General features: G+C 39.8%; 1 protein-coding gene across 2 annotated transcripts in view; it reads right to left on the bottom strand.

Annotated features, from left to right (window-relative positions):
• itpkb (inositol-trisphosphate 3-kinase B) overlaps nucleotides 1–26,833 on the bottom strand; it is a 32,871-nt gene extending 6,038 nt beyond the window's left edge. The window contains exons 1-9 of one of the 2 annotated variants that reach the window (XM_042391045.1): nucleotides 26,273–26,833; nucleotides 16,571–16,772; nucleotides 16,004–16,169; nucleotides 15,299–15,586; nucleotides 13,718–14,686; nucleotides 2,581–2,680; nucleotides 2,022–2,059; nucleotides 1,756–1,931; nucleotides 799–1,003 (exon numbers count right to left, since the gene is read on the bottom strand). In XM_042391045.1, coding sequence (XP_042246979.1) covers nucleotides 799–1,003; nucleotides 1,756–1,931; nucleotides 2,022–2,059; nucleotides 2,581–2,680; nucleotides 13,718–14,686; nucleotides 15,299–15,586; nucleotides 16,004–16,169; nucleotides 16,571–16,617 — 1,989 coding nt within the window. In that variant the 5' untranslated portion in view covers nucleotides 16,618–16,772; nucleotides 26,273–26,833. The remainder of the gene's footprint in view (nucleotides 1–798; nucleotides 1,004–1,755; nucleotides 1,932–2,021; nucleotides 2,060–2,580; nucleotides 2,681–13,717; nucleotides 14,687–15,298; nucleotides 15,587–16,003; nucleotides 16,170–16,570; nucleotides 16,773–26,272) is intronic. The other variant, XM_042391046.1, reaches the window with a different exon arrangement.
• Between the last annotated feature and the right edge of the window lie 222 nt (nucleotides 26,834–27,055).

The raw sequence follows: 27,055 nt of genomic DNA, 5'->3' as shown, positions 1-27,055 counted from the left end.
CCTTTCATGTTCTGCTGGCTGCCAAGCAACAAGGTATTATTTGGAGACAGAACTATTTTTCCCTTTATGGTTCAGGTCTGAGAACAGCTCGGGCTCTTTCACACATACACGTAGACACACACACACACACACACACACACACACACACACACACACACACACACACACACACACCATACTTGATTACCAAACACTTTTCACATACATAAGAGCTTATAAAGAAATGCACACATACTGCAGTAACAAAAACACACTAATTTGCATTTACATAAACATAGATTTAAACAATACTTCTCTCTCTCTCTCTCTCTCTCTCTCACACACACACAAACACACACACACACATACACACACACACACACACACACACACACACACACACACTGTGTTTCTGGGGATAACCCTCGGTGTCATGGCAACAGACCACCGGGAGGCTGTGAATGTCCTTATATAGCCATGACCCTCAAATAAAGACAGAGACGGAGAGATTTGTGTGTGTATGTGTGTGTGTGTGTGTGTGTGTGTGTGTACAGTGTCAGTGCCAGATGCCGCGGCCTATAGAGCTGCCACAGACAGGCCTCTTGTACGACAAAGGAACTGATGTACAAACATATACTTCAGAGGAAGTTTCTGTTAAAAACAGGAAGTTAGATCATGCCCCTGAAGGACACAAACACACCCACACCCACACGGGGACGAACACATGATGCTGGAAGAAAGGAGGGAAGGAAAGCCGCGCACGCACACACACACACACACACATACACACACACACACCTTTCTCTTTGTGAGTCTTACCTTGACTCCCTCTATCCTAAATCCCAGGGTGGCTGTGGAGCTTATGGTCTCTCTCCACTGCATGTATCTGGGCTTGGTCACCGCTTTCTTGTCGTTCTCCTCTGGCATCGGCGCAGCAGGATCAACCTCGATCATTTTCTGATACATGTCCGGTCTCGGAGAGGGCTTCTTACGAGCCTTGGTCAATTCCTCCTCGAGGTAGGTCCTAAAGGATAAGACAAAAACAAGTTGTAGGCGGTGAAGAACAGAGGAGGAGAAGAAAGGGTGGGCAAGAGACATGAGCAGAGCAGGTAGGAGGAAGAGGTAGAGATGAGGAGAGAACGTGAGAAAGAATGTGTGAAGAATAACAGAACAGAAACAGAATGACACAGCTGTTCACAGCGGCCTGCAAGATCTCGCTGTTAATAGTTTAATCTAGAGCTACTGGCCCTCAGTCCTATCAGTAATAATAACATTGCGCTCTCCAAGTTAACTGCTGAGATCTGGGAACACAGAAACATCCCTAAAAAAGTCTGACTGGACAAGAAACATGAGCGGTGAAACGATCACACGACTTTTAAACAAACGCTCAGGTTAACCACACGTCTTTGGAAGAGAAAACAAAGGTGGATGGTAAAATTATTACCTGAATTATGAATTATTACAGGCTGACTTCCTAGCTCAGATTTGACTTACTGTACGTGCCGTAGTTCACGCATAGTTTTCGTGTGTAATGAGGTATCACAGCAATTACTCTGTGAGCACAATGTTATCATAACTGATATAAATGATAGGCAAAACTATGAAACAAGACCCAAGCTGTAATAAACCAAAATTATTCCAGTAGAGAGGAAGAAACACAAAACAGTCTGTGGTTTATTGTAAATGTCATTCCTTTTAGCTCCAAAATTCAGGCTATCACATTAAAGGACATTAAAGTTAATTTATGTGATGTCATGTCATGTGACGTCTTCTCACCTCACTCCCATCTTACAGTCCATCACACACGGGAAGTCGAACTCCGCCAGCAGATCCTCCATCTGGTTGTATTTCTGGCCGTCTTTCTCTACATCTCCATGGTAACCGGGGACGAACGGGCGCAGCACGTCCCTCATCAGGAGGGACAAACAGCGCTGCTCACATTCACAGTGTTTCTGAAGGATATCATCAACATTTTATTAGTGTTTTATACTCTTAACTAGGGGCAACATTGAGAAAGTAGGTCTTGATTGTTGTGAACTTACTTTTAATATGCGGCCGTTGGCTCCTGCCTTGAAGCTCCCTGTAAAGAAACACCGTTACTGTGAAGCAGCCGCAGCACATAAATCAGAGTCACTGGTGATATCTCACCTTAGGTTAGTAAGGTACAGTCAGTACACTAGCTTTACACAAATGAACTGCGTGGTCTTTGAACTTTCAAGACACCAGCAGTACCTTTCCCCATTCGTGTTGCTCTCATTTCACACAAACACCAACCCGGCCTCAGAGAGCTAGCACTAACATGTGTCACCTCATATCTTGTAAAAAGCCTTTGAACATGTTGAAAAGGCAACACCTGCTGACCAGCTGATCACCGATATGCACATATGTTCTGCGTCTGTGTGAAAGGTAATTAGTAGTGCATGTTTCCTGCTTCTAACGCTGCTTCCACATGTTCAGACAGCCCAAATACTGCTGATTAGGGTCGTGTCAGGACTTTTAAGATCCTGCTTTGACCCCGTGTGACTTCCTGTAAGTCACACGGGGTTGACTTTATTTTATTTATTTTTTATTGGTATGAACCATGTTTGTGTGTCCAAATACCTGCGTGCCCAGCCAGTTGTATCCAGGGATATTTCTTCTTGAAGGACATGACAAAAGGCGACCAGTGGACCATGTTCTTGATCTTCTTCCAGGACTTGTGCTACAGTCACACACAGACACATATATGTGATTAGTCTTCGCAAACATGTCTCACCAACTACATTATGTGTGCTTTTGAGTGATGAATTTAATTTAACCACAAGCTCCACTATAATCTTCTCTGTGTGTTACTGTAATGTTGTAATTTAATCATTATCTGTATTCGTGGTCATTTGATTGAACGCTCAACCATCCATAAATAAAAAAACATTTTTTAAATTGATGTAGGTCAATCTGATAATAACGGCTGCTTCTGGTTATGCAAACAAGTTAGCCAGTCGAACTTTATGACTTCTGGATTCAGCTGAGTCATCTAGAGCTGCAACAGTTAGTCAATAAATCGATTAGTGAGCTATTTTGATAACCAAATAATCGTTTTAGTAATTTTTTAAACATAAATGCCAAACATTTGCTGGTTTCAGTTTCTCAAATGTGATGATTGAATGCATTTTACAGACAAAACGATTGATCGATAATGAAAATAAACGTTCCTTGCAGCCCTACAGTTATAGAAGTGTGCGACCAGCTTACCATCCCCCAGGAAACAGAGTACTTGTAGTCTGAGTTCCCCTCTGAAGCTTTTGGCTCATCCCATGCTTTTTTTTTTTTTTTTTTTACATGCTTTGTTTAATGGCCATGAGCAAAACAAGTCTTTAAAACACAGGCACGCACACACACACAGTGGGGCATCCCTGACCCTAGGGGGCTTCTCTTCAATCTCTCTCTGCCAGCTTCTCTTACACTCCCTCTCCCTTTTTTTTTTTTTTTCTCTGGCTGTTTTCAGAACATTTTAACTCAACTTGGGAGTACCGAGCTGGGGTTTCCCCTGGTAACAAACGCACACACTCACCAAAACACACACAGTCACGCATACACACACACAGTGATTCTCCAAGGGCTCTCCCTGTCCCCTGGCAAGGACACATTGAACTGAGGGACTCCTGCCATACGCACACACACACACACACACACACAGACACACACACAGTCATTCACAAACAGAGACTGTTTTCTCTGACACACAAACACGCACGGAAAGTTGTGTCAAGATCAACAGGTTTTCTCTCAGCGACCACCGACTGACTCAAGTCAAGACATGTACTGTATGTTCCCTGCAGAACAATAACTGTTATTTTTACCAGATAAGGACGTGCCAGAAAAAATATTTGTAGAATAAGTAAAACTTATCAGAAGTGTCACTATCAAGAGGCAAAGTTGATTTTCTTGACTATAACCCTTAAAAATGAACTATCCACTATCCATAACCAAAATAAAGACATAATACTTCAAAAAATACTCTTATCTCTAAGCCCAGATGTTCCCGTAAATTGTCCTGTTAGTAGTTTCAGAATTAGTACATGTATGTGTGCATGTATTTTTCTGCGTGTCGCAACAACTCACTGAAGCTTAAATAAATAACACTCTAGTTGAGTAGACTATTCAAACCCCAAACACCATTTTTATGCCTGCAGCATTACATCAGATGGAAAAATTCCAGATGTCTTGTTCTGTGGGTTTAAACAATGCTTGGCTGTGAAACATTTTGTTGGAACAACCAGTTTAGAGCTTTCCCTTTAAAACACGATAGAAAATACTTCATGAAACAAGACACTTGAAACCACTTTACTTTATAATACATTAAATTCACCCAAGTCAGTTACTGAATCTTATTTAATATAATATTTATACTGAAATTTCCTGTCTTAAATCGCACACAGGTGCAAATGACCTACTTTCCTCATGTTAAACACAGAGGAGATTTCCTCTGGTCCGCAAAAGCCTGAAGAAATAATATTATGTCTACAAATAACCCGGAGAAGAGAAGAAGGGAGGAGGAGAGGGGAGGAGAGGAGAGGAGGAGAGGATGGGTAAGATAAGAGAAGAGGACCATAGAAGGCGATATATAACTCATGTCACATAAGCTGGACCTGCTGAAAATTCATAAGCTGATAACATGACTATCTATGGTTAGATGTGTTCACACACACACACCTTCTGACACACACATTTTCTCAACCTCCCCCCCCCCCATCTCTCTCTTTCTGTCTCTCTGTTTCAGACAGTGAGGAGTCACATGAGGGGTTTTCTCTGCACCACTGAAGTAGAGCAAAAGGGAAAAAAAATCACCCCGTACACACACACACACACACACACACACACACACATATATACAGATCACATGGTGGAAACTGACTACAAGGTAGGTCAGCTGAAATGGGTCTCAGCGAGAGGCGATTCTTGAGTCAGAGTCTCGACCCTGGGATATCATAGGGTTTATTAACGCTCGTCTTTGTTGCATTTTCAGCTAGTGTAGCTAGTCTGAAACACAGAAATGACTGAGTGAAAGTAGGTGTTATTTGAAATGGTAACATCCAGTAGAGGCTTTCACTAGAAACGTTTGAAAAGTTAGATAAATAAAGGTTGAAATGAGACAAAATGACACTCACGATTTCAATTTGTCTGCCGATTCAATGTCACTTTCACATTTTAATCAGATTTCAATCACTGTTTCTGGCTTCTTATTCAAGGAAATGCAACACTGATTGAGTTATGAGGGCTATCAGACAAGAAGGCAAGGTATTCCCCTTTTCATTTTTTCCACCATCTTTAGCCAGTTAGCAAGAGAGCAAGAGTATCAGGCTACAGCTTGGTAAGTGGCCAGGGTCTGCACTTTCTCCATCACCTCAGACTGTCATCCATCTACCATGTTGCCCACTTACAGCTGGTGTATGTGAGAACTGGGGAGGGTAAGTAAGAGAGAGAAATAGAAAGTCTGGACTATCTCAAGAGTGAGTAATAACAGACCATGTCACACTGTGTAGATTTAAGAGCTAGAGACATTAAAATGCGATCAGAGGAGAGGGGTTGGTTTGTGTGTAACTAAAAAAGCTAGTTATCACACTGATGTTATTATTATTGAGCGTCATTACTGCTCAATAAAACCTGAGAACAAAAGTAGAGCTGTCAAACATCACAAAACAAGGACTAAATCCAGGTTTTAAAAGTACTCTGCGACAGTGTAAGCAAGACTTGAACTGAAAAAGTAACCCTGGCAGTGTGGGTGACAGTACCTGGAGGTGGCTAATGCGGAGGTGGATGATGATAATAATAAGGACGGCTCCGACTGACACAACAACACTCCACAGTGAACACAGCCACGCAGCCCACACCATGACCGAGCTCTCCTGTCCTGCAACACACGCAAACTCTCGTCTCTCTCTGCTTTAAAAACAAGCACCTCAGGCTCACATACTCCTTTTTCTGTGCTCCACTTAATTTACACGTGTGTGTGTGTGTGTTTGTGTGGGTAAACAACTAGGGATTATTTGATTGGCAAAACAGGACAAACATAATCTGGGCATGCAAATCTCCACAAGTCACAGGATTTGAAGGACACAGACGGAGCTAAATGTGTGTGAATGAGTGTGTGAGTGTGAATGTTTATCAAGTGCTGGTAAAATGGGATGGCTTTGTGGAACAAGTAAGCAAATATGTGTTTTATTAAGGCGTTTGTATGGGTTTATATATTTATACTGATGTTTGCGTATGCATGTATGACCGTGTAAGTATGCTTGAAAATCTTCGGTCTTTTGTGACTATAGCAGTCTCCCTATGTTTGTGTGAGACACCAAAAGATTGTGACAGAAGTTGCAACATAAGCTAACATAGACAAAAGGAAACAGTCCATAACACCACGCTCTATGGTGAGCTGATGAAGCTACTAGAAAATACCTACAACCTCTGCCTCAGTGCCGCTGGGTGCAACACTTTATCATTAACTACATCTGAGTTTTAATACAGTGAAAACTAGTCATGCACATGAATAAATTTGGACATTTTCTACATGGGATCTACATATTTTAAAACATATTTTTGAGTCTACTGAAAGTCTTTTTACATCCAAAAAGGGTCTAAAAAAATTCTCAACTTGTGAGAAAATAATTTCACAGCTGGCAGATGTACTTTGCCTTTTCTGAACCTGTGAAAAAAAAAAAAAAATTGCATGAATGTGTCTGTAGAAAAAACACAGAAAGTAAAGTTTGTGAATGTGCCAAAAAAATTTGTGCCAACAGAAATTATATGTCTATTTTTAGAAACACTTAGAGAGAAATGATTGCATAATTCATCTCAACCATGAGATTACACAACGAGGTCTGAGGGGAAAAAAGAGCACCTTTGTGGATTTCTAAGCACAACAATCAAAAAGTTTGAGCTTGTCTTCACATCTGACTCTGAGTAGCCAATGAGAACACTGCATACTTAATATCCAATCAGAAATCTAGTTTTACATTCCAGTAAAGGTCAAACTGTTTAACTCCTTTGCTGTCATTTCTGGCTGACTGATATAATTTAAGGAAAATTCTGGTGATTTTTTTAAAAGTTTATAGTCACTCTTGATTGTCTTGCAAACTAGTTGAAAATATTCCCACCTGCACAGAAAAATATTTGCTGCTGTGCACTATAAAAACCAAGTTCTACACACTTGCCTGTGTTATATTTAGTCAATTTAGACAATGTTTTATGTGCTCTTTTTTGCAGTAAAATTGCAGGAATTGGGGAAAAATCGCAGGCAAAGGAAAATAATATGATTTTTTTTTAAACTGCTACCAATGAAGAGTCATATGTAATCACTTCCTGTGTGCTGCGATGATGCAAGTTACAGTTCGTCCATATAACAAGCAGTCTGTTGATTTGGCCAATTCATGCAGAAAAGTTGCAGTAATTTAGCAGAATTGCAAGCTCTCACGTTAATTATAACATTTGCAAAATCCCAATTTCCTGTTTAGTGTGGAGAAATTGCAGGAATTTTGCAAAATTGCAAGCCCCCACAAATATTGCAGAGATTGGTTATTATATTATTGTATTAATATTAGTGTATGATCCATCACAACACACATACAGCCTTAATTTGCTATTGCCAGTGTCTCTGTTTTAGTGTTTTTCCTTCTCAGTGCGTGCATTGTTTTACACTGTGCTACTGTCAATCATCAGACAACCACAGGAAGAAATGGACGTCTCCACCAGGAAATAATTCCTCAAAAAATTGACGTTCAAACTGAAGCTCTTCAGTTTCATGAGAATCAAGTGTTTTATGGTCACACACATCTTACTGCATTTTTTATTTTTTTTGCTTTTTTGGAGGGAAGCTAATTTCGTGTTTTTGATGGTAAGTAAGTATGCGTTTTAAAAACTATGAAAAATGAACATTGTTTTTAAAAAGCTGGACCTGAATGGGGCCATGAAAGACATTTCAAGGAGGTCTTTGAATTGTCTAAAGTGTGCATACTCTCTTCCCTCAAAGTCAGCCTCTCTGTCTTTTTCTCATCTTTTTCTGGCTCATTGCTCTCTGGCGGTCTCTCCTATCTCTATCCCCAGACCAGCTGGATGACAAGAGGAGAGCAGGAAAAACAGTTAAGTTTCCATTGAGAGAGAGAGAGAGAGAGAGAGAGAGAGAGAGAGAGAGAGAGAGAAAGAGAGAGAGAGAGGGAGGAAATGGTAAGCGAAGGAACTTCTTGCAGACAGGAAGTGGGGGGGGTTGCCGCTTGCCTCAGCGACAGTATTTTCCACATCCGCCGCTGACTACAAACAAAAGAAAGAAGAAAAAAAAAAGGCCTTGCCCTCTGTAAACAACAGAAAGAGCACAGAGGGAAAAAGAAGCACTGAGGCAAAGAGTTTTTATTGGCCTCTTGATTATCATCTCTAGAAGTGCACCACACATCTGCAGACATGATTTTATCCAACATTCATTTACTTAAAGATAGGCTACTCATCAAATTATCCAATCACCAAATTGGGTAATAAAAAAGGGTGTTGCAAACAGCACACTTAGATGTATGGAAATTTGACGATTAGATTACATTGGACAACCAGATATCACTCATTTGCATGCAGGGGAGGAGTGGAGAGAGGCGGAGAGTGGTGAGAATGGTTAAAACTTGGGGCAAAGGGTAACGCCGGGTTACAAATGTGTAATGTGAACAAGCAGGGGAAACACTGATGCACGCTGATGTTTTCGACGGAGAAGCACTGAGGAAACAACAACCCTGATATAGCTCACCACAAGGTCCCCTTGCAGATACAAATATTGCAACTGTCTGAGTCTGCAAAGTTTAGACTGAGAGAAAACACACACACACACACACACACACAACAACTAAACACATTCAAAATTAAACTGCAGGGAGTGTGGTGCAGGCTAAACAACATGCTTAGAGAGTGCAAGATAATTCTCTTAGCAACCAACTTTGGTCAGTGGAAAATTAGCTTTGCGAAACTGACAGATGTATACAAGGTAGAAAAAGGGACACCTCAAAAAGAAAAAGGTTGCATGTTTGTGATGTGGCAGCTCAGTTATGTTGTAAGCGGTCCGATAAGGAAGACTTGTTTCCAAATTGAGGTCACTATGGAACATTAAAGCGCATATCTCACTTTAGATCTAACCTATCCTCCTAAGCACCCTGAATTAAACTAAACAAACAGAGGTGTTTCGGGGGTTTTCTTAGCTTCCTCACTAAGCTGCAGAATAACTTATGAAGGCATGTTCATGTCAGCATATAACAATGAAATCTAATATCTAAAAAACACACAGAAAATAACCACTTCTGCTAATATAGCCATTACATTTAGAAGTAAAACCTGTGGATCCCCAGTTTGCTGCCAAAAGCCATAAGATGTATAATACATCCCTTTTTTTTGCAGAAACACATCACATCCAGCAGGGTTTCCCCAATGTGTCACTGACATCTCTGAAAGCATGTGAAACCACACTTCTGCACCGAATCCAATTCTAGAGATACTCTTTCAGCCAAAATGTCAGCTTCACTCTGTGTGCCGCCCTGACTCCTCCGTGGAGGACAGGGCAACTTGAACACGCACATGCACGCATTCTCACACAGTAACACCAAATAAAGAATTGACCGGTGTTTCTCCTCTCGCAGTAAACCAAGCAGGCAGACACACACCGACAAGCGTTAGACACGCACACACCCATAAACTTACAGACTCTCTGTCACACACACACACACACACACACACACACACATACAGCTGTGAGAGGGAAACTCGGTTTGACGTCACAGGGTTGCTAGGTAACTGGCCGCCGTGGTAGTGAAGATTTTCCACTGCAGTAGAAACACAGTGTATGTGTGTGTGTGTGTGTGTGTGTGTGTGTGTGTGTGTGTGTGTGTGTGTGTGTGTGTGTGCCGACCCACATGAGTTACAGTTGTGGACATAAAAATGAGTTTTCGTCCCATCCAGAACACTACAAGAACTCTTTTTTTGGTATTAAAATTGAGGTTAGATTCACGGTTGGATTAGAGGAGGATAAACCTGGAATGGTGAAGATTAATGTTTGGGTCTGAGTGTGACCACATTTCAAGGGATCATAAAAAAAAAAGAGATGTGAGTCAATGTGCCATAAGTTGTGTTTGTGAAAGAAAAACAGCTTGTGTGAGTGAACAGTCGCGTGTGTTGGTCGAAAAAGTTGAAATGGTGGTATAAATGTGGTGTGTACAGAGGGTGTGTCAGCGTTAGTGTGTGTGTGTGTCTTTTACAGTTGAGCAGTATTTATGGGTGCAGTCTTCATTCCAAAAGACACATCTGTGTACATAATGGATGCATCTTTTCAAGGATCAAAGGTGCATCGAAACGTGTCCAAATACGCGATTCCTCCCGAGCTTTACTTACAGCACAGGCACCACAATTAACAACACACCCTCTGCATCATTTATAGCGAGGCCTTCGTAAGTCCTTCCCCACTTCCGTTCTACTGTAGCTTCTGCTCCACTAGCCTCTGTTTCTTTCATCATTCTCTCTGAAAAGCTGAAACATGATGCTGGAGTTTTCTTTTCATAGTCTGGGTTTAAATACAGCTGTGGTAAAGCTCCCGCTAAGTTTTAACAACATGTTTACATCAGTAACAACTCAAAACTGTAGCTGCAGAATGTAAAAAAAAAATGCTGTTAAATCTTTAGTTCTCAATTTTTTAAATTAATCTATTAATCATTTCGATTATGACGTGAAAAAAGTAGTAATCATCATATTTAACCAAAGCTCAAGGTAAGATATTCAATTAACTGAGATAAAACAGAGAAAAGCAGCAAATCATCATATTTGGGAAGTTAAAACCAGCAAATGTTGAAACAAGTGAAACAATGAATCAATTATCAAAATAGTTGGCAGTTAATTCTGAAAATCTTTGACAAAATAATGGATTTAGGTGATTTTGTTTTATCAGCACATGAAGTACAGAAGATATGTCTAAATATGCTAATAAGTTCCATGAATCTTGCTGTTTATTGGTGATTTCAAACTTGTTTCTACATATATTCTTAAATTTTAATGATATTTAAAACACTACACGCTTAAAGTCATTTACCAAAAAAAAAAATGCCAAGAATTTTTCGGTTTCAGTGCTTCAAATGCAAATAACTGCTGCTTTTCTCTGTTTTTATGAAATTGCAAACTGAACATCTTTCTGTGTTTATAGCCAACAGATCAATCAGTAATGAAGAGAAATGTTACTTGCAGCCATGGTTGGAGACTGTTAAGACGGGTGTGGAGCTGATGGTTGAAGGCATTTTACAAAGAAAAGCAAACAACTGTGTCAGTCTACCAGAGACACGTCTGCTGCCAGATTCTCGTCTTTTCAATCCGCAGAACTCAACTGAAATTTTGTTGAGAGAAAAATAGCACTGATGCCAATCTATCGCAGGTGCCCTTTTGCTGCCAATTTACTAGAACTAGGAAAACACTGGCAGCACATATGTGCCTTCTAACCTTGGAAAGATGCCCAGCAGTCAAAAGATCAGCCAAATAGTGTCTATATATGGCTCTATTCAGATTCCAGCCTCCACCCGTTCAGCTTGTACGCTGTTAAAATACAAGTTGATATAATCCAAAAGCTAATGACCATAGCAGAGCAGATGTGTTTGACTGTGTTTAAACAAAAATGGAAATGTAACGCTTACTCAGGTGGATAATATTACAAAGAATAATTAAAACCCCTGTGTTTTGGTAAGTGATCAGGATAACAAATGCATCCACAGTGAACCACTGAGCTTTTTTATACCCTCATATAAAATGTTAATCTGTAACCCTGGTTTTATACTTGTTATTTTTTCCTGTGCTGGAACATGTTTTTCTTTCTCGTCTTTCTCTCGGTGATTACTTTATATAGTAATGCCAAAGTGATAAAAGCCTCTTAACTTGCTGTATGCCAGATAAAGTCAAGTAGCTCCAACATTAAATAGCCATGAAAAGAACAGATATGTATCCAGTCTCCCTTCAGATCGATTTAAAAAGACGTGACTACAGTACACACTGTACAACTTTTCCTCTCGAGCTGTCTCTCTCTGCCAACATTACTCTCTTGCTCACTCTGTTCTTTTCTCTTCTTCCTCTCTCAGTATCACTCCTCATCTCTCTCCCTCTCCTCTCTCCTACATACCACCCACACGATCAAGCATGCTTTATGTGTTTCTGCATGTTTGCCTTTTGCACAAATATACCAGGTTTCCTTAAAATAAAGATCAGGAAATATGACAAGCCACAGACAAGAATAAGAATAATTGTCACGTTTGACATCTTTGCGCTACGATGGTGGAAATCCAGATTATCACTAGTAACTATAAATCTTTGTTCAACTGCAACCACCTGCAGGAGTTTCTGTCTCTCTCTTTGCCTGGATAAAGTGAAAAACAATGTCTGGAAATATGCAAACAGCAATACAAACACTATTCAAATCCATCAACCAAATTCATTTAAACAAATAGTTTGTAATCCACCTGGGAGAGTTGGGATATTGGTTTAGGGCTAGGTCAGGTGAATATTTGATTTTTTTTCTGTTGCTGCTGCTTCTCATAATGAAAGCAAACATGGAAAGTTAAGATTTAATGATTTCGGTGACCACGTCTCCAAAGTATGTGTGGAACTATGCAGCAGCAGTTGGAAATTACAGCAGTTGCCGTATTGATTGCAGAGCGATGGAGTATTCAAATGCTTGTATTGGCTTGCACAGTCAAAGGGGGAACACCGCTCAGTTTTAAAGCTTATATATGATTCATGACAGTTCAACTGATAAGACGTGAATATGAGCACTTTCCTCCTAAAGCCAGAAACCTAAGAAGTTGACACTTTTTTGAACAGGCACAATGTTTAAGAAACTGGCAAAAATCAGTTATACAATCCTGCGTCAAATTGTGTTTCAAAGTAGAAGTGAGATGGCCTCATGAACTTATGCTGGCTACAAATAAAAACACATCCACCCACCCACCTACACACACACACACACACACACACTCACACACACACAAAAACAGGCCTCAGCCTCCTCTTTGAACAGCGTCCAAATGCAGGCAAAGCCTAAGTGTGTGTGACAGGCAATTTCTCTTGCTTTCCCTTTTTCTATCACCCCCGCTCTCGCTCACACACACAGACACACACACACACACCCTCACATTACCCACACACACACCAAAACACACCTAAACGCACACACAGGTCAGGGCACAGAGCTGGCTTTGTTACTGTGAATGTCAACCATTACTCAGGGAGAGAGCTCAGGCCAATTTGTCACAGGAGCACCCGACAACATGCACAGGCATATTCACACACACACACATACACACACATAAGCCGACAGACAAACATTTTGAGGTACGACTGGTAACGGAGACCCACATCAAGACAAACGGTTTCCAAGATCTGGCAGGATTTGCTGCAAAAGCAACCATTCTGAAATAGTTACTGCAGCTTTTCAGGTTTCATACGTGACCTTTACTAGTGTGAACCTTTCAAATAATTTAAAATGATCAAAAATATCAGAGTTTTCCCTTTTTCAAGATTTCCCACTTCACCACAAGTGTGGATTCTTCCTTAAAAACTGTGTTCCTGTCTGTATGATGTATGGCAAATCCCAGCAAAGACATTTTCCAAAGGTCATTGCCATTTAAAACTACAAAAGGTCTACTGAATCGCAAGCAGGCTGTAGATACAGCCACACAAACTGGCCCACACTTTCAAACTTGGCACTACTTACTGCTTTCTGTTGAGAACTGAGGAGCGCGGGGTTGAGAAGCTGCTCCCCTTTCTCCGTATCGCTGGAAATATCCTCCTCCGACTCCTCCCAAGACGAGGAGAAACCAGCCGAGGAGGCCGAGGAGGATGACAGCTTCCTGAGGGAACGGGTGGAGGAGTTTGGCCCGGGGATAGGGCTAGAACTGGGGCTAGGGGTGCAGCATAGTCCCTGGTCTGAGCCGGGGCCTTCAGAGGTTTGAGGCTGGTTTTCCAAACCGTGGTCAGTTATTATGACTGCAGGGATGGAGGGAGGGATGGAGGGAGAGTGGTTGGAGGTTTGATCGGTGATATCCAGCAAAGAAGAGGAGCTCTCGCTGCTTGGAGGTAAAGCAGGGGTTTCTGGGTTAACTTCCAACCTGTCTGCTTCTGTCTGGAGCAGCATATAAGGACACAACCGGTCCTCTTTCTCACCTCTTACATCTCTCGCCGTCCATTCTCTTTTGTCTCCCAGCATTTGTTTGTTTTCTTTCTCCCTTGTGTCTTTTTCTCCCTCCTTTTCTCTCAGCCTTTCTCCCTCTTCTTTCTCTCTGTCTGTTGCTGCATCTGGGTCTAATGTCTCAAGGGAACCCTGAACAACAACCAGTCCATCCAAACAGGGAGTTTGCATTTTTGCTTCTGAGTGGCGGCCATTTTGACCAATCAGTGTCTTGTTTTCCATGTTTGTTTTATTAGCATTGCTGCTTCCTTCTCTCCTTTCTCCTTCCACTGTTTCATCCTCCTTTTCTCTTCCATTCTGGACAACAGAAGGAACTTTAGTCTCTTGTGGTTGGGTCATTGGGCATTCAGGGGTTGTGTTTTGTTGGCCGGGATGGGAAGGGGCTTGGATCGTCGTACGTCTTGGCGACCGAGGGCTGCGTTGGAGCTCGTTGTTCAGCACCTGGGCACGAATCCCGGATATGTGGGCCTCGAAAATGCCCACTTTTCCCCTGACCTGAAAGACACAGAGAAAGTGGATAAGGGTTAAAATGCAGCTACAGTTCAGTTCCCTTGAACTAACATTAGAGAAGTTTACTTTGATGCATGTTTTGCTTAATTTAGCAAGAAGCAAAAGATAAACACAAACCTAAATTTAAACCAATAGCACTACTTCAGTAAAATCATGAGATAAGATCAGAGAGAAATGCGGTATAATAATCAATACCAAACCTTAAAACACATGTAAGTCTATCTTTAGTTTATTATTGCATAATAATTTACATTGCACAAGGAAACACAATCCAAGATAAGAGAACAAGAGTCACATGGACTCACAAACTTGATCACTGGATAGATTGTAATCTGACTAAGTACAAAACAGTACAAAGCCCTTAAGCCCTTTCATCGAAATGACAGACACCGAAAGTACAAATTTCCAGCTTTACAAATAGAAATAAAGGGGTAAAGCCCTCAGTGTTAGAATAAATTGCTTTAAACCTCCATGTGATTGCATGTTTAGATATAGTCAGACAGACAAATAGAGGTAGCCAGTTAGAGAGAGACAAAAAAAGGCACAGAGGAAGAGAGAGATGAAGTAGACAAAGAAGGGAGGCACGTGTAGTATCACCTCAACGTTCTGCAGCTCTCTGTGAATCTGCAGCAGCTGTGCCTGGCGTCTCCTGTCCTCTCGCCTCTCTCCTCCTCCCGTCTCTCCTCCCCTCTCCTCCTGCACCTCTCCTTCCCCGCTCTCCTCACCGCCGGGTGAGCTCAGTCGTCGAACCCGCTGGCCCACATTGACTCCCAGGAGCTCCGGGCTTCTCGGGGAAGGGGAGCGAGCGCGAGGAGGGGTGGGGCTGGGGGAGAGTGAGGATGAAGGGGGGAAGACAAAGGTTCGACCCAGCGCCCGGGGGCTCGTCTAGGGGCAGACACACAAGACAGGATCAGGGGAACTCCAAAACACTTATTATATAAGCTAATATATAGGTTGAGAGAACATCAAAAATGACTAATACAAACAAAAATAGTGATTTATTTTTCCTTCTTTTTTGATCTCTATATTTTCTTCAAAGCACCCTACTGTATCCTAATACACATATATCAGTTTGGTACTGTTTATTATGTAAAATGTGAATTGAGAATTGAAAACATTATTTAGGTTCCTGGGCCATGTTAATTTCTTATATTGATGATTGACTGCTTAAATGCCCAACAAAATCCAAATTGAATGACAGCAACAACAAAAAGAAACTTTTGTGGATGGAAAACACATAAATGGCATTTTCTAATTTATGTCCATCATTGTGGACACGGCCAACAACTCGACCTGAGATACCTTGGGGCTGGTTGGACTGTAGAGACCTCCACTCAGTGCTCCCCCACCCAGTAACTGGCAATAGGTGGTCCGATCAGGAACCGGCAGCACAGGTCGGCCGACCGGGCTGGTTCTAGCTCGGGAGGTGGTACTAGAGGAGCCTGGCTGGGTGTGAAACTGATTACTGCTGTGGGGAGCGGAGAAGAGGAGAGGCAAGGAAGATTAATATCACATAATAAAACATCCTGTCTGAGCATTGAGGCTAGAAATTGGAGGGGATGCGAGAAATCTGATTACAACAAACCAATCATTTCAATTAATGGTGACACGCTCCAAAAACTTAGGTTGCAGATGAAAGGAAGAGTTACTTGCTTTCTGAATAACTAAAAAATGTTTAAAGAGAGATTTTTATGCATCCCTACAAGTGATTAGACAATGTTTTAATGTAAATCATTCACCTGTTGGACAGCAGGATGACTTTCTGTGATGTATTACAAATAAAGTAATCTTACTGGTCAGCCGCAGCAGACTGACCAAACACATTCTCTGTCACAAAAACTCAGCAGGACAACACTGTTAAAAACTGACCTGTTCATGACTCCGAGGCCGTTCAGGTTCAGGGCAGAGGCTGCCATCCCCGCGGCCAGGCCAGGGGCTCTGAGTGCTGGGTACACATCTGACAATCTCCCCTGAAGCTGCAGGGAGGTCTGGAGAACAGCTTTCAGTGTTTCTTCTGCATTCAGTCGGCAGCAGCAGCAGCTCCACACTGCAAGAAAATCTGCACCCGACACTGAAAAAAATGAAAAGGCTGGGTTAGGGTTAACCTCCCTAATTATTAAAAAGAAAATAACTGAAAATTAGTTAAGTAGCAAATACGCATTAAAACGAGAATCATTCTTCAAGATGAAAATAAGCCCTTTTCTTAAACGACAGATACTGGAACTCCAATTTTCCATTCCTGGAAAGTCATCCCTAACTGCGTCATGGACAAAGAAGATTATTCATGTAGTCCTGCTGTTAGTCCAAAATAAAAGATATCATTGTTCGTACTAGGAATGAAACTAAATAAATGAAAAATAACCAAGAGAAAGTGAAATGGAGAGAAAAGGAGACAGACGTAGAGAGAAATAGAGGGATGAATGTTGAAAAAAATGAGCAAGGGAAATGTTTTCCTCACTGGAAATAATTAGCCTTTTCTCCTGTCAACGTTTCATGAAATCTGAGATTTTTATAAAGCTCATTTGAATGGTTTATGCTGGTTTATGACAGAGCACTGTGACCATAGATTTTATATCTATGACAATGACTGCCCTTTTCAGTGGCGATCATCTTCCTCCTGTTCAACTAAATAACAATTTACAATAATTCTGCTCCAGACTGTTTTTGAAACTTGATAGAGTTTTACATATTCAAGTGTATGAACCTGATCCTGCTCGTTTCATGGTCGTACCAAACATGTCTTTGTTCTACAAAAGCAGCAACAACATGATGTCCAAAGTTCAGCCAGACCAAACTCTCATAATCTTTTGCTCTACATGATCTCAGAGCACACTGTTTGTTTGAAACTGTGGGGTCTAAAGATAAAAAAACTTGAAGGTAACATTCTTTCAGTGGCAAAATGAGGGAGGCAAGCAGAAAAGGGCAGAAAGATGGAGATATAAACTTGCAGAGAGGGAGAATTGAAAAAGGGCAGGAGGTGGAAGGAAAGTGAGACATGACATATAACACCGAGGGGTAAAGACAAAAAGATGGAAAGCTAAACAGCAGGAAAATGAGGCAGAAAACCTCTATGGAATCTCCTCACTTTGAAGTGAACCAGATAAAGACATGTAGAGACACCCAGAGTCACTGAATAAGCACTTATCTATTTGCTGCAAAAGATAGCACACTCTCAAGAGACTGTAGGTCATTGTATCTTTATTTTCTGAATGTAAGGAGGCTTAAATAGCATGCAACAAGACAGAATTAAAAAGCAACTGCAAGCATCTTGTGAGCTTTTAATTTAAAATATACTTAAATTAACTGGAAAGCTTTAAAAAAAAAGCTTGTTTTCAAATACAATTATGTACTGGGCTTTCTATTAAGTAGTGCATCCTGCAAGTATTCTACTATGACACACCCCTGCACCAAGAAGGTTTTGAGGTGAAGGTGCACGAGAGTCTCCTATTTGCAGACTCACTCAGGTCCCATTCACAATACGGCTAAATATAGTTGTCAATCCTCATTTTAATGCTTTATGTGGTTAAGCTCACGCTCAGTATATTAATGAAAAAGAGCGATAGGTTGTAGTATCAAGCCCTGTTCCAAACAGGTAGTGACTGAAATCTGAAATAAGTTATGCAAATAAGCTTAGCTGTGCAACAACTGGTACCTGATGCGCAGTGGTCAACTGCGCAACACATTGCAAAAAAATGTCTCGTTTCCCAAAGGCAGATTTACAGATTGTGCTTTTAACTTAGATGCAGACGCGTATTCTTTTTAAGCTAACTACTCGTAACTAACTCTCGTCTGTGATTCTGACAGATGAGTGATTCAGTGTTCATTGACTTGTATCAGACTGCTTTGTATAACATGAGATAAACCTAAGCAGATTACTGGAGTACAAAGCTTTGAACAATCAGTTCACACAACTACAAACTTGAGATGAGATGTCACCAAAACCTGTTTCATGGTCAACTTTTTCTTTCATACTTGAGTAAAATATTTCTGTCCACTGACTTTAGTTCAGTTTAGTTTAGTTTAGTTTAGTTTTTCAACTTATACCACTCAAATACACGTGTAAATAAATAATAAATAAATAATAATAAGTCAAACCAAAGCAAGTTTATACTAACTGAAAAGGTGCAGACTGAACCTCAGCTTATTACAGCTAACCTTTTTATATTCATGATTTTGTACAGATCCCTTAAATTTTCGGTAAGAAGAAGGAAAATAAGAGAAAGACTATTTATGATTATTATATTGACTATTATATGTTTTATATATGTATTTTTATATATGTATATTATATATACCCAAAAGTCCCAAACAAAATTCATATATACAAAGGTGTTCATACCTCAGTTTTATATTTGTTAATCATCTTTTTTCTTTTTTCTTTAAATCTATGGATTGTATTACTCATTTCCTTTTCAAAGCCACAAATTAACGCCTTTCACTGATATACATCCTTGTTTTGCATTCTTTCTAATCTTTGTTTTTGTAAACATGCAAATTCCTCGTAGTTCATACTGACTCACTCTCAGTTGGATACAGTCTGGAAGCATTTTATTTTTTACTTTATACACTAATTGTGCAGTTTTTAAGTTCACCAAATCTCCAAATTTGAGAGCATGAAGAGTTTATAAATAATATGTTTGTTGGTTCATGATAATCAGCTCTGTTTACAATTCTTATAGCTCTCTTCTGTAGCATAAAAATTGGATTTGTGCTCGTTTTCCATGTGTTTCCCCAAACCTATACACAGTAGGTAATGTATGGAACTATAAAAGAACAGTACAATATATGTTAAGAAGTTAGACTTCAACATTTTTGTCTTTAAATGATTTATATGTGGTTTCTAGCGTAGTTTGTGGTCTTTCTATTTCATTATTTGTACTTGATTATTGATTTTTTCAATATCCAAATTTAATTTAAAGTTTTCACTGAATCCAGAAGCTTCTCAAAATAAATTCATATCATCTGCAAACAAAACGAACTTTAGCAATTTGGACATGTTGCAAATATCATGAATGTACAATATAAACAACTTTGGACCCAGTACTGAACCTTGTGGAACCCCTCATGTGATCCTCAGCAGGTCAGATTTATTATTGTTTATTTGCACATACTCATGTCTATTATCAAGATAGATACTAAGCCATAAGTATTCTACAACTCTAATACCATATCTTTCGAGTTTCCTCATTAATACTCTATGATCAATAGTGTCAAATGCCTTTTTTAAAAATCTATTTAAACAGTCTACAGTCTATTCCTTATTTTCTATTACTGTAGATATTTCAGTTCCATCTCTACCATTATGGTGGATCAATTAGATCTAAAACCATATTGATGTTCACTCACTAAGTTGTGTTTTTCTATGAAATGATCAAGTCTTTGAACAAAAAGTTTTTCCAAAATTTTCAAGAACTAAGGAAGGAGAGAAAATGGTCTATAGTTTGAAAAAATTGCCTATCTCCATTTTTATAGATAGGAACGACCTTTACTATTTTCAATTTATTGGGAAATATTCCTGTTTGGAGTGATTGGTTACAGATGTGGGTCAGTGGTTTCGCTCAATACTCTATAATATTTTTTTAATAAATGTCATGTCAATATCAGAACAATCAGTGGATTTTTTTATTCTTAAAACTGTATACTGCATGTCAATTAGTTTCTTCTCTTCAATTCTCTTCAGAAATATGGTTTTGGAATTTATATCAATAATGTCATCATCTACACCCTCCTTCATTATTGGGTCCAACAATATCATTTGCTAAATTATAGCCAACATTCACAAAGTAATCATCAAATTCACTGGTAATCTCTTTATGATTGGTTGATTATTTTTAATTAAGTAATGTGGATGATCTGATTCGTCCTGTACCCTTTTAATTATGCTGTTAAAAACTTTCCATGGACCTTGTGTTGCTTCCATGCTGCACCAACAGTTTGTTGTAATAATCCTTCTTATTGTGTCTCATTATACTTGTCAATTTTTTTCTATATTTTTTATATTTATTTTCTGCTTCCATTGTTCTATATTTTAAGAACTGCTTATGTTATATTTTTTCTTTTTACAGGCATTTTTTAGTCCCCTGGTGATCCAGGACTTGTCTTCATATGTGTGCTTCTTTTGTGTTCATATGGGACAGTGATTGTCATATAAGGTGGTTAAAGCAGACAGAAATTCATGAGCTTTGTTTGGATCATTGTTTAAATAAACCTCATTCCAGCTTTGCTTCTTTGAGTCCCCCTTAACAGCACCTATGACTTCTGGTGTTCTGTGTTGAATAAATGTATAAGTATCAGAATTTCTTTGTGTTTTTATCTTTAAAAAGTTCTGTAAGGTTGCAAGAAGAAGAAGAAACAAGAAGGTGGTCACTTATGTCAGTAAAGAGCAGTCCACTCTCTACTCCCACTCCCAATTTAATTGGTAAAACTGTTATCTATTAATGTAGCACTGTCACTTGTTATTCTAGTTGGTTTTAAGATAGTAGGAAATAGACTTATACTGTACTTTGTGTGAATAAAGTCTCATTTGGGTTTAATAAATAAAATACATTTCAACCATCTTATGCGTCAAGATAGGATCCTGGATTCTTAGATTTCTCCACATTTATTTGTACAGTAATACAATCCATATTTTCTATTGTTGCTTTCTACTATTTTGCATTTGAATTAATTATTCACCAACAAGGCAACTCATCCTCCCTTTTTGTTCGTTCTATTAATAGTACTGTAAATAGTTTGAAGCCCTCAAGTTCAACATCAGCTCCCTTCTCTTTACTGAGCCAAGTCTCTAATACAGCAATTACATTGAACATGGTGAAATAGCACTTCATTTTAAAAGATCACTATACAGACTTCTACCGTTGAAGTGTATTATCGACAACGTACGGTCCATTATTATGTTGCTTTTGAATTGTTCATCTGTATAATACTCACAGCTGCAGTTCATGTTATTTTAGAGGTGATTTTTAGGATGAATGTCATTCTCAGTTTCATACATTTTGTGTTCTGTAAAGTCAAGTTCACCTTTCCATAGTTCTCATGTCGAGGTAAACTGTTACCCACACAGTCTGATGATCCCATTTCTCCAAACTCAACATCATCCATGTCATTGAATGGAAAGGAATAATCTTGTCAGGTCTCATCGCAGCAGTCATAGTTTATTCAAGTATTTCCAAACAGAAACAGTCTTGTCTTGGCCATTTAAATAATTCCACACACACTTCATGCCAGTGCTGTTCATCAACATCATTGGCTATTGATGACTCCTGTTCCATGAGACAGAGCTAGTTGTATGTCATCATCTGTAAAGATCTAGATTTTAGCTCTCTTACCATAACCACTTTTCAGGAGATCCATTCAGCCAAATCAAAACTTTGCAATTTCTTGTCCAAGTGGTAAATGGTAAATGAACTGCATTTATACAGCACCTTTATAGTCTTCCCACAACTCAAAGCACTTTACACTACATGTCACAGTCACCCATTCACACACACATTCATATGCTGATGGCAGAGTTTGCCATGCAAGGTGCCAACCTGCTTATCAGGAAGAGTTTCTAATCATTCACACACACACACATTCACACGCACACACGCACTCACACACCGATGCCACAGCCCTCTGTAGCAATTTGGGGTTCAGTATTTTGCCCAAGGACGCTTCTGCACTTCGACATGCGGACTGGAAGAGCCAGGGGTCAAACCGCCGATCTTCCGATTAGTGGGCGATCCGCTCTACCACCTGTGCCACAGCCGCCCGACAGCTTGTAGTGGCTTGTATTTTGTTTCGCTTCTGGAGAATGCGTGCCTGCCTGGCAATGTCAGCATTCTTTTCGGTGAGGTGTTCATTCGGATACACTCCCATCAAAGTCAGCTTCCTAGTCTGTCAATATAGCTCAATCTTGCTCTTTCGATTCACAAAACAAAATATAATAGCCGGCTTTACTCTTCTGCCCTTTTGGGGAAGTGTTTGACAAGCTGTGATGTTGTTGCTTTCAATGGATGTGTTCTGTCTCTCAAAAAAAACAATGACTTGTTGTTCCAGTGTTAGTATCTCATCTCTCAGGGGCATCCTCACCTTTGTCTGTGACTGACACCGCCCTGGCAGTCCGATTGTAATCAGGTCTTCCATTCGTGTGTTATTGTTCCATGTCATCGATTCTTTTCTCCAAGTCTTCAGTCTTCTCATCCTCCTCCTTAATAAGCATTTTATCCATTACTTCTATAAGTTTGGTTTGTTGTTTGGTGACTTTACTTATATCCTCCGACATAAAGCTCAAGGATTTCCTGATTTCCTCCATTTCTTCATTCCATTGCAGTGTTGTTTTGTTGTTTGGTCTTTGGTGGCATTTTTCTTTTGTTTCAGTGCTTTGAAATTAATTAATATTCATTAATTTCTCAGAAAGGGCTTCTTTCTAGAGCCGCCAAAGTCAAATCAATCTGTGTGTGTTGCAGAGTAGCACAGCAAAACAGATACACAAAACAAACTGTATATCTTTTCACACCAGGTTGTCACCTCTGTCTTGCAGAACGATCAGCAAAACTAAACTGCAACTCCTACTGTATGTCAAATAAACAAGAGCTTTTCAAAGCCCTCCCAGTCCAGTTCTGGGTCTCATTTAAGCATGCTGGTATTCTTGTCATGCTCTGACTGAGCTGCCAGAGACTGCCTTGGGATGTGTTTTGATTCCAGATGAGTTAAGACATCAGGTCATAAACTACGGGGTAAACATGGGATTTCCTTGTAGGGGAGTGACGCAGTTACTGTAGAGGGAGGCAGGAAACAATCTGAATGGCCCATCTCTCTAGTAGCTTACTAACCGCCAGTGCAGCTTTTTTCACGCTGAATAATCACTTCTCTCTGCTTCAACACAAAATTTAAATGAAAACAACACAAAGTCACGCAGATGATGAGGAAAGTTTGAGAAAGAAAGAGGGAGAAAATGAGACAGTGCAGGACTGAGGGAGACTACAGAGAAAGACAGAAGAGTGAGGAAGGGAAAAATGGTGTTTGCAGGCTATTTTTAGGTTGATTGTCTATTCTGAATCTTTCATGCAGAATTAGTGGATTTACTTTCTGTGAGACGGCTCGGTTGCTGTAATGAAGCAGCACTGGGCACCAGGAACCCTTTTCACACTGCATGTTGCACATGGTTAGCTGCATCCCAAAGACCTTTTTTTTTTTTGTCGCACTACAGGACAGCTCTCCAGATTCTGTGCTCTCCAAAATATCCAATTATCCCAAAGGAATCATCAAAGTATCGTCAATTAAATGGCGCAAAAAAGGACATTGTCTAAAAATTATTTAAACCCTGACTGAACTTTTAGCTGTGGTCTGTGCAGCACTTAAAGGTGCATCGCAAGAGATTAGCCTTCACACTAGAACTGCATATATCAGAGGGAATCCATTGCAACCGCACCAGCTTTAAGATATGGGGAATACTTCTTGTGACAAAACAGAAAGAAGTTAGAAAAGACAAAATATGTTTTGTCTTTCAATGCCACTCTGGTGCCTACATGTCTTCACCTCCCTTAAAGATAATATTGCCCGAAAAGATAGCAGAAAATATGCTAAACTGTCCATGAACATGAACTGTCCATGTCCATGAAATATTTGGAGTGCCAACAGCACTCCAAATATTTTAAAGAGACCATTAAGCAACAATTACCAACAGTCATGAAGCAGAATAATTAAGTAAACCATGACCCTGACATGAACTGCACTGATGCCACACACACAAATTTTTAATGCAGCACACAAAAATACCGCCTTTAACACACCAAATACACTCAAATACAAACAAATACTGGGTGATTCCAGCACAACCGCACATGTAAACTACCTCAGTCAGAGTGTTGTCTGTGTTTCAGCGCAGCCTGATGTCAGATTGAGTGGGACTGTGTGAGTATTAAAACTGCCCACTTGCCCACACAAGTGGGCAATAAACCTACACGCTTTAAAAAAAATGAAAATTTACATAAGCAGATGATAGGGCAGGACAATATAATGATATATAGAGCTGCAACAATTAGTCCATTAGTTGATTGACAGAAAATTAAATCGCAACAGTATTGACGACTGAATAATTGTTTTAGTCTTTTTTTTTCTTTTTTTTTTGAGCAAAAATAGCCCAAATTTACAAGTTGCAGCTTTTTAAATGTGATGATTTTATGCTTTTCTGTGTCTTACATGATAGTAAACTGAATATCTTTGGATTTTGGACTGTTGGTCGTACGAAACAGGACATTTGACGACATCACCGTGGGTCTAAGAAATTATAACATGCATGTTTCACTAGTTTCTGACATTTTATAGTCAAAAAGATTAATCGAGAAAATAATGAGCAGATTAATCGATACTGAAAAGAATCATTAGTTTCAGCTCATTAATATGTGCAGTGAGACAACTTGTCTGATTGATTGTGCAAGACTGTTTATACTGTGGTAGCTATACATATGATATTATTAGGTCATTGTGGGCGATGTTGCACATCAATAAGCAGGACTAATTTATGGTAATAGTGGAATTTTATATGATTTTTTTTCATCAGTGTGATTAATATGATGATGTACATTTATTTGTCATGTGTTAACTTCACTAAATTTCCCAAAAACAGACATTTCTGCCTGGTTATCTATTTCCATAAACAGTTTCTTCATAGAAACTTGATACTGCAAAAATTGTGATATAAAATTAAATATACCACACTAGAAGATTTTATCAATTTTGCCCACTGATAGCAGACGGGATACTCAAAGTACACAGCACCACGCTTATAGCTCAGGGTAAAGGCCTCAAGCGGGGCCCTGAGGGAGACCCAAACCAAATTAGAAATTACCTGAAATCTAATGTAATCTCATTATATAAGGCTTCATATAGCGGATTCCATTTTGGATCCAGTTTGGTGAAATAATTTAAGCCCCAGATCTCTTATCAAATCTTCTGTTGTCCCTTTTTATGAGTAAAGCGAGATGTACAAAACATTCAGGAGGACATTTAACAAAAGTGCAAATTTGAACAAAATCTGGAAAAACCTGATTTTTAGTTTGTTGTTTAGTTATCTGAAACGCAAATATTATATGTCAATATTTGAATTTTTCTTCTTCAGCATCTACCTCTGTACATACAACTGCTGAAAGTTAAACCTAAAGAGATAAGATAAGCTTTGATAAGCAGATTCAACTGTGAATTCACTGCTGCCCAACTCAAACCTTATCTAAGTGACATCATGGATGATAATGAGTATACAGTATTATATTGTATATCATTGGAAAGCTGCTGTTAGTTTAGTCTATCTAAGAATACATCTGTAACCACAAAACATATGTTGTGGGGCAATTCAAAACTCATTAAGTGATAAAGATACAATTGTTTAATTGCACACACTATTCAAACACTTTGCTTAGCCATTATATCAGTCACTAAAGCATATCTAGGCCTATAATCCTCACAACTTTCACTGTAACCTGTCCCACCTACACATGGAGTGGTGGTATGAGAGTGTAATAAACTATATCCAACAACAATAATCTGGATGGAGGTCCTGACATGACAGCAGGCCCTGTGTGATCTTACCTCAGCGTCCTCTGCGAGGCTTGTCCGGGACACTTTTACCGCTCAGAGTTAATATTACAGCCTGATATCAGCAACAATAACCCGAGGATGATTCTTGTGTGTGCGTCTGACACACAAAACGCCCAAAGACGCGTCTTCTTGTGCAGCCAAATAACTTATTCACTACTCCTCTTATGTGTTTTTGGCTTCTTCCATAGACGAACTTGTTCGACGCTGCCGCCGGTCCCTTTTTGCTTCTTCACCTTTTCACCAAAAAAAAAAAAAAAAAAATCCTCCTCCTCCTCCACAGAAGAAGATTTCAAAATGTCTTTCTCCACCACGATTTTTTTCTCTTTCTCCCCCTCTCTCTGGTTATTTCAGGAAAACTTTAAGGAATTCCGGAGCGAGCAGTGAGGTCCTCTCGCAGTTTCGCTCCCGGGATAAATAGTTTTTAAAGAGGTTTCTGTTGTCATGCGTGCTGCTCGACACCTCTCTGCTCGTAGTAAAGCGTTGTTTGTCTGTATGTTTGAAGCCGGAAGCGACAAGACAGTCTCTCTCTCTCTCTCTCTCTCTCTCTCTCTCTCTCTCTCACACACACACACACACACACACACACACACACACACACACACACACACTGCCTCTCTCTCTCTCTCTCTCTCTCTCGGTTCACTGGATAAAAAAAACTGAAAGGCTGTACACGCACTACAGTGTGTGTACACGCGCATTGTGGGGGAGCGTGCGCATACACATGAAGCGCGTGCGTAAACTCAATTAGAGGGAACAACAGTCAGTCAGATTAAA

The sequence above is a fragment of the Thunnus maccoyii genome, chromosome 17 (genome assembly GCF_910596095.1).
Source record: "Thunnus maccoyii chromosome 17, fThuMac1.1, whole genome shotgun sequence".
In the NCBI taxonomy this organism is placed as follows: Eukaryota; Metazoa; Chordata; class Actinopteri; order Scombriformes; family Scombridae; genus Thunnus; species Thunnus maccoyii.
The sequence above is the reverse complement of the archived record's forward strand: the minus strand, read 5'-3'. Positions and strand labels throughout refer to the sequence as shown.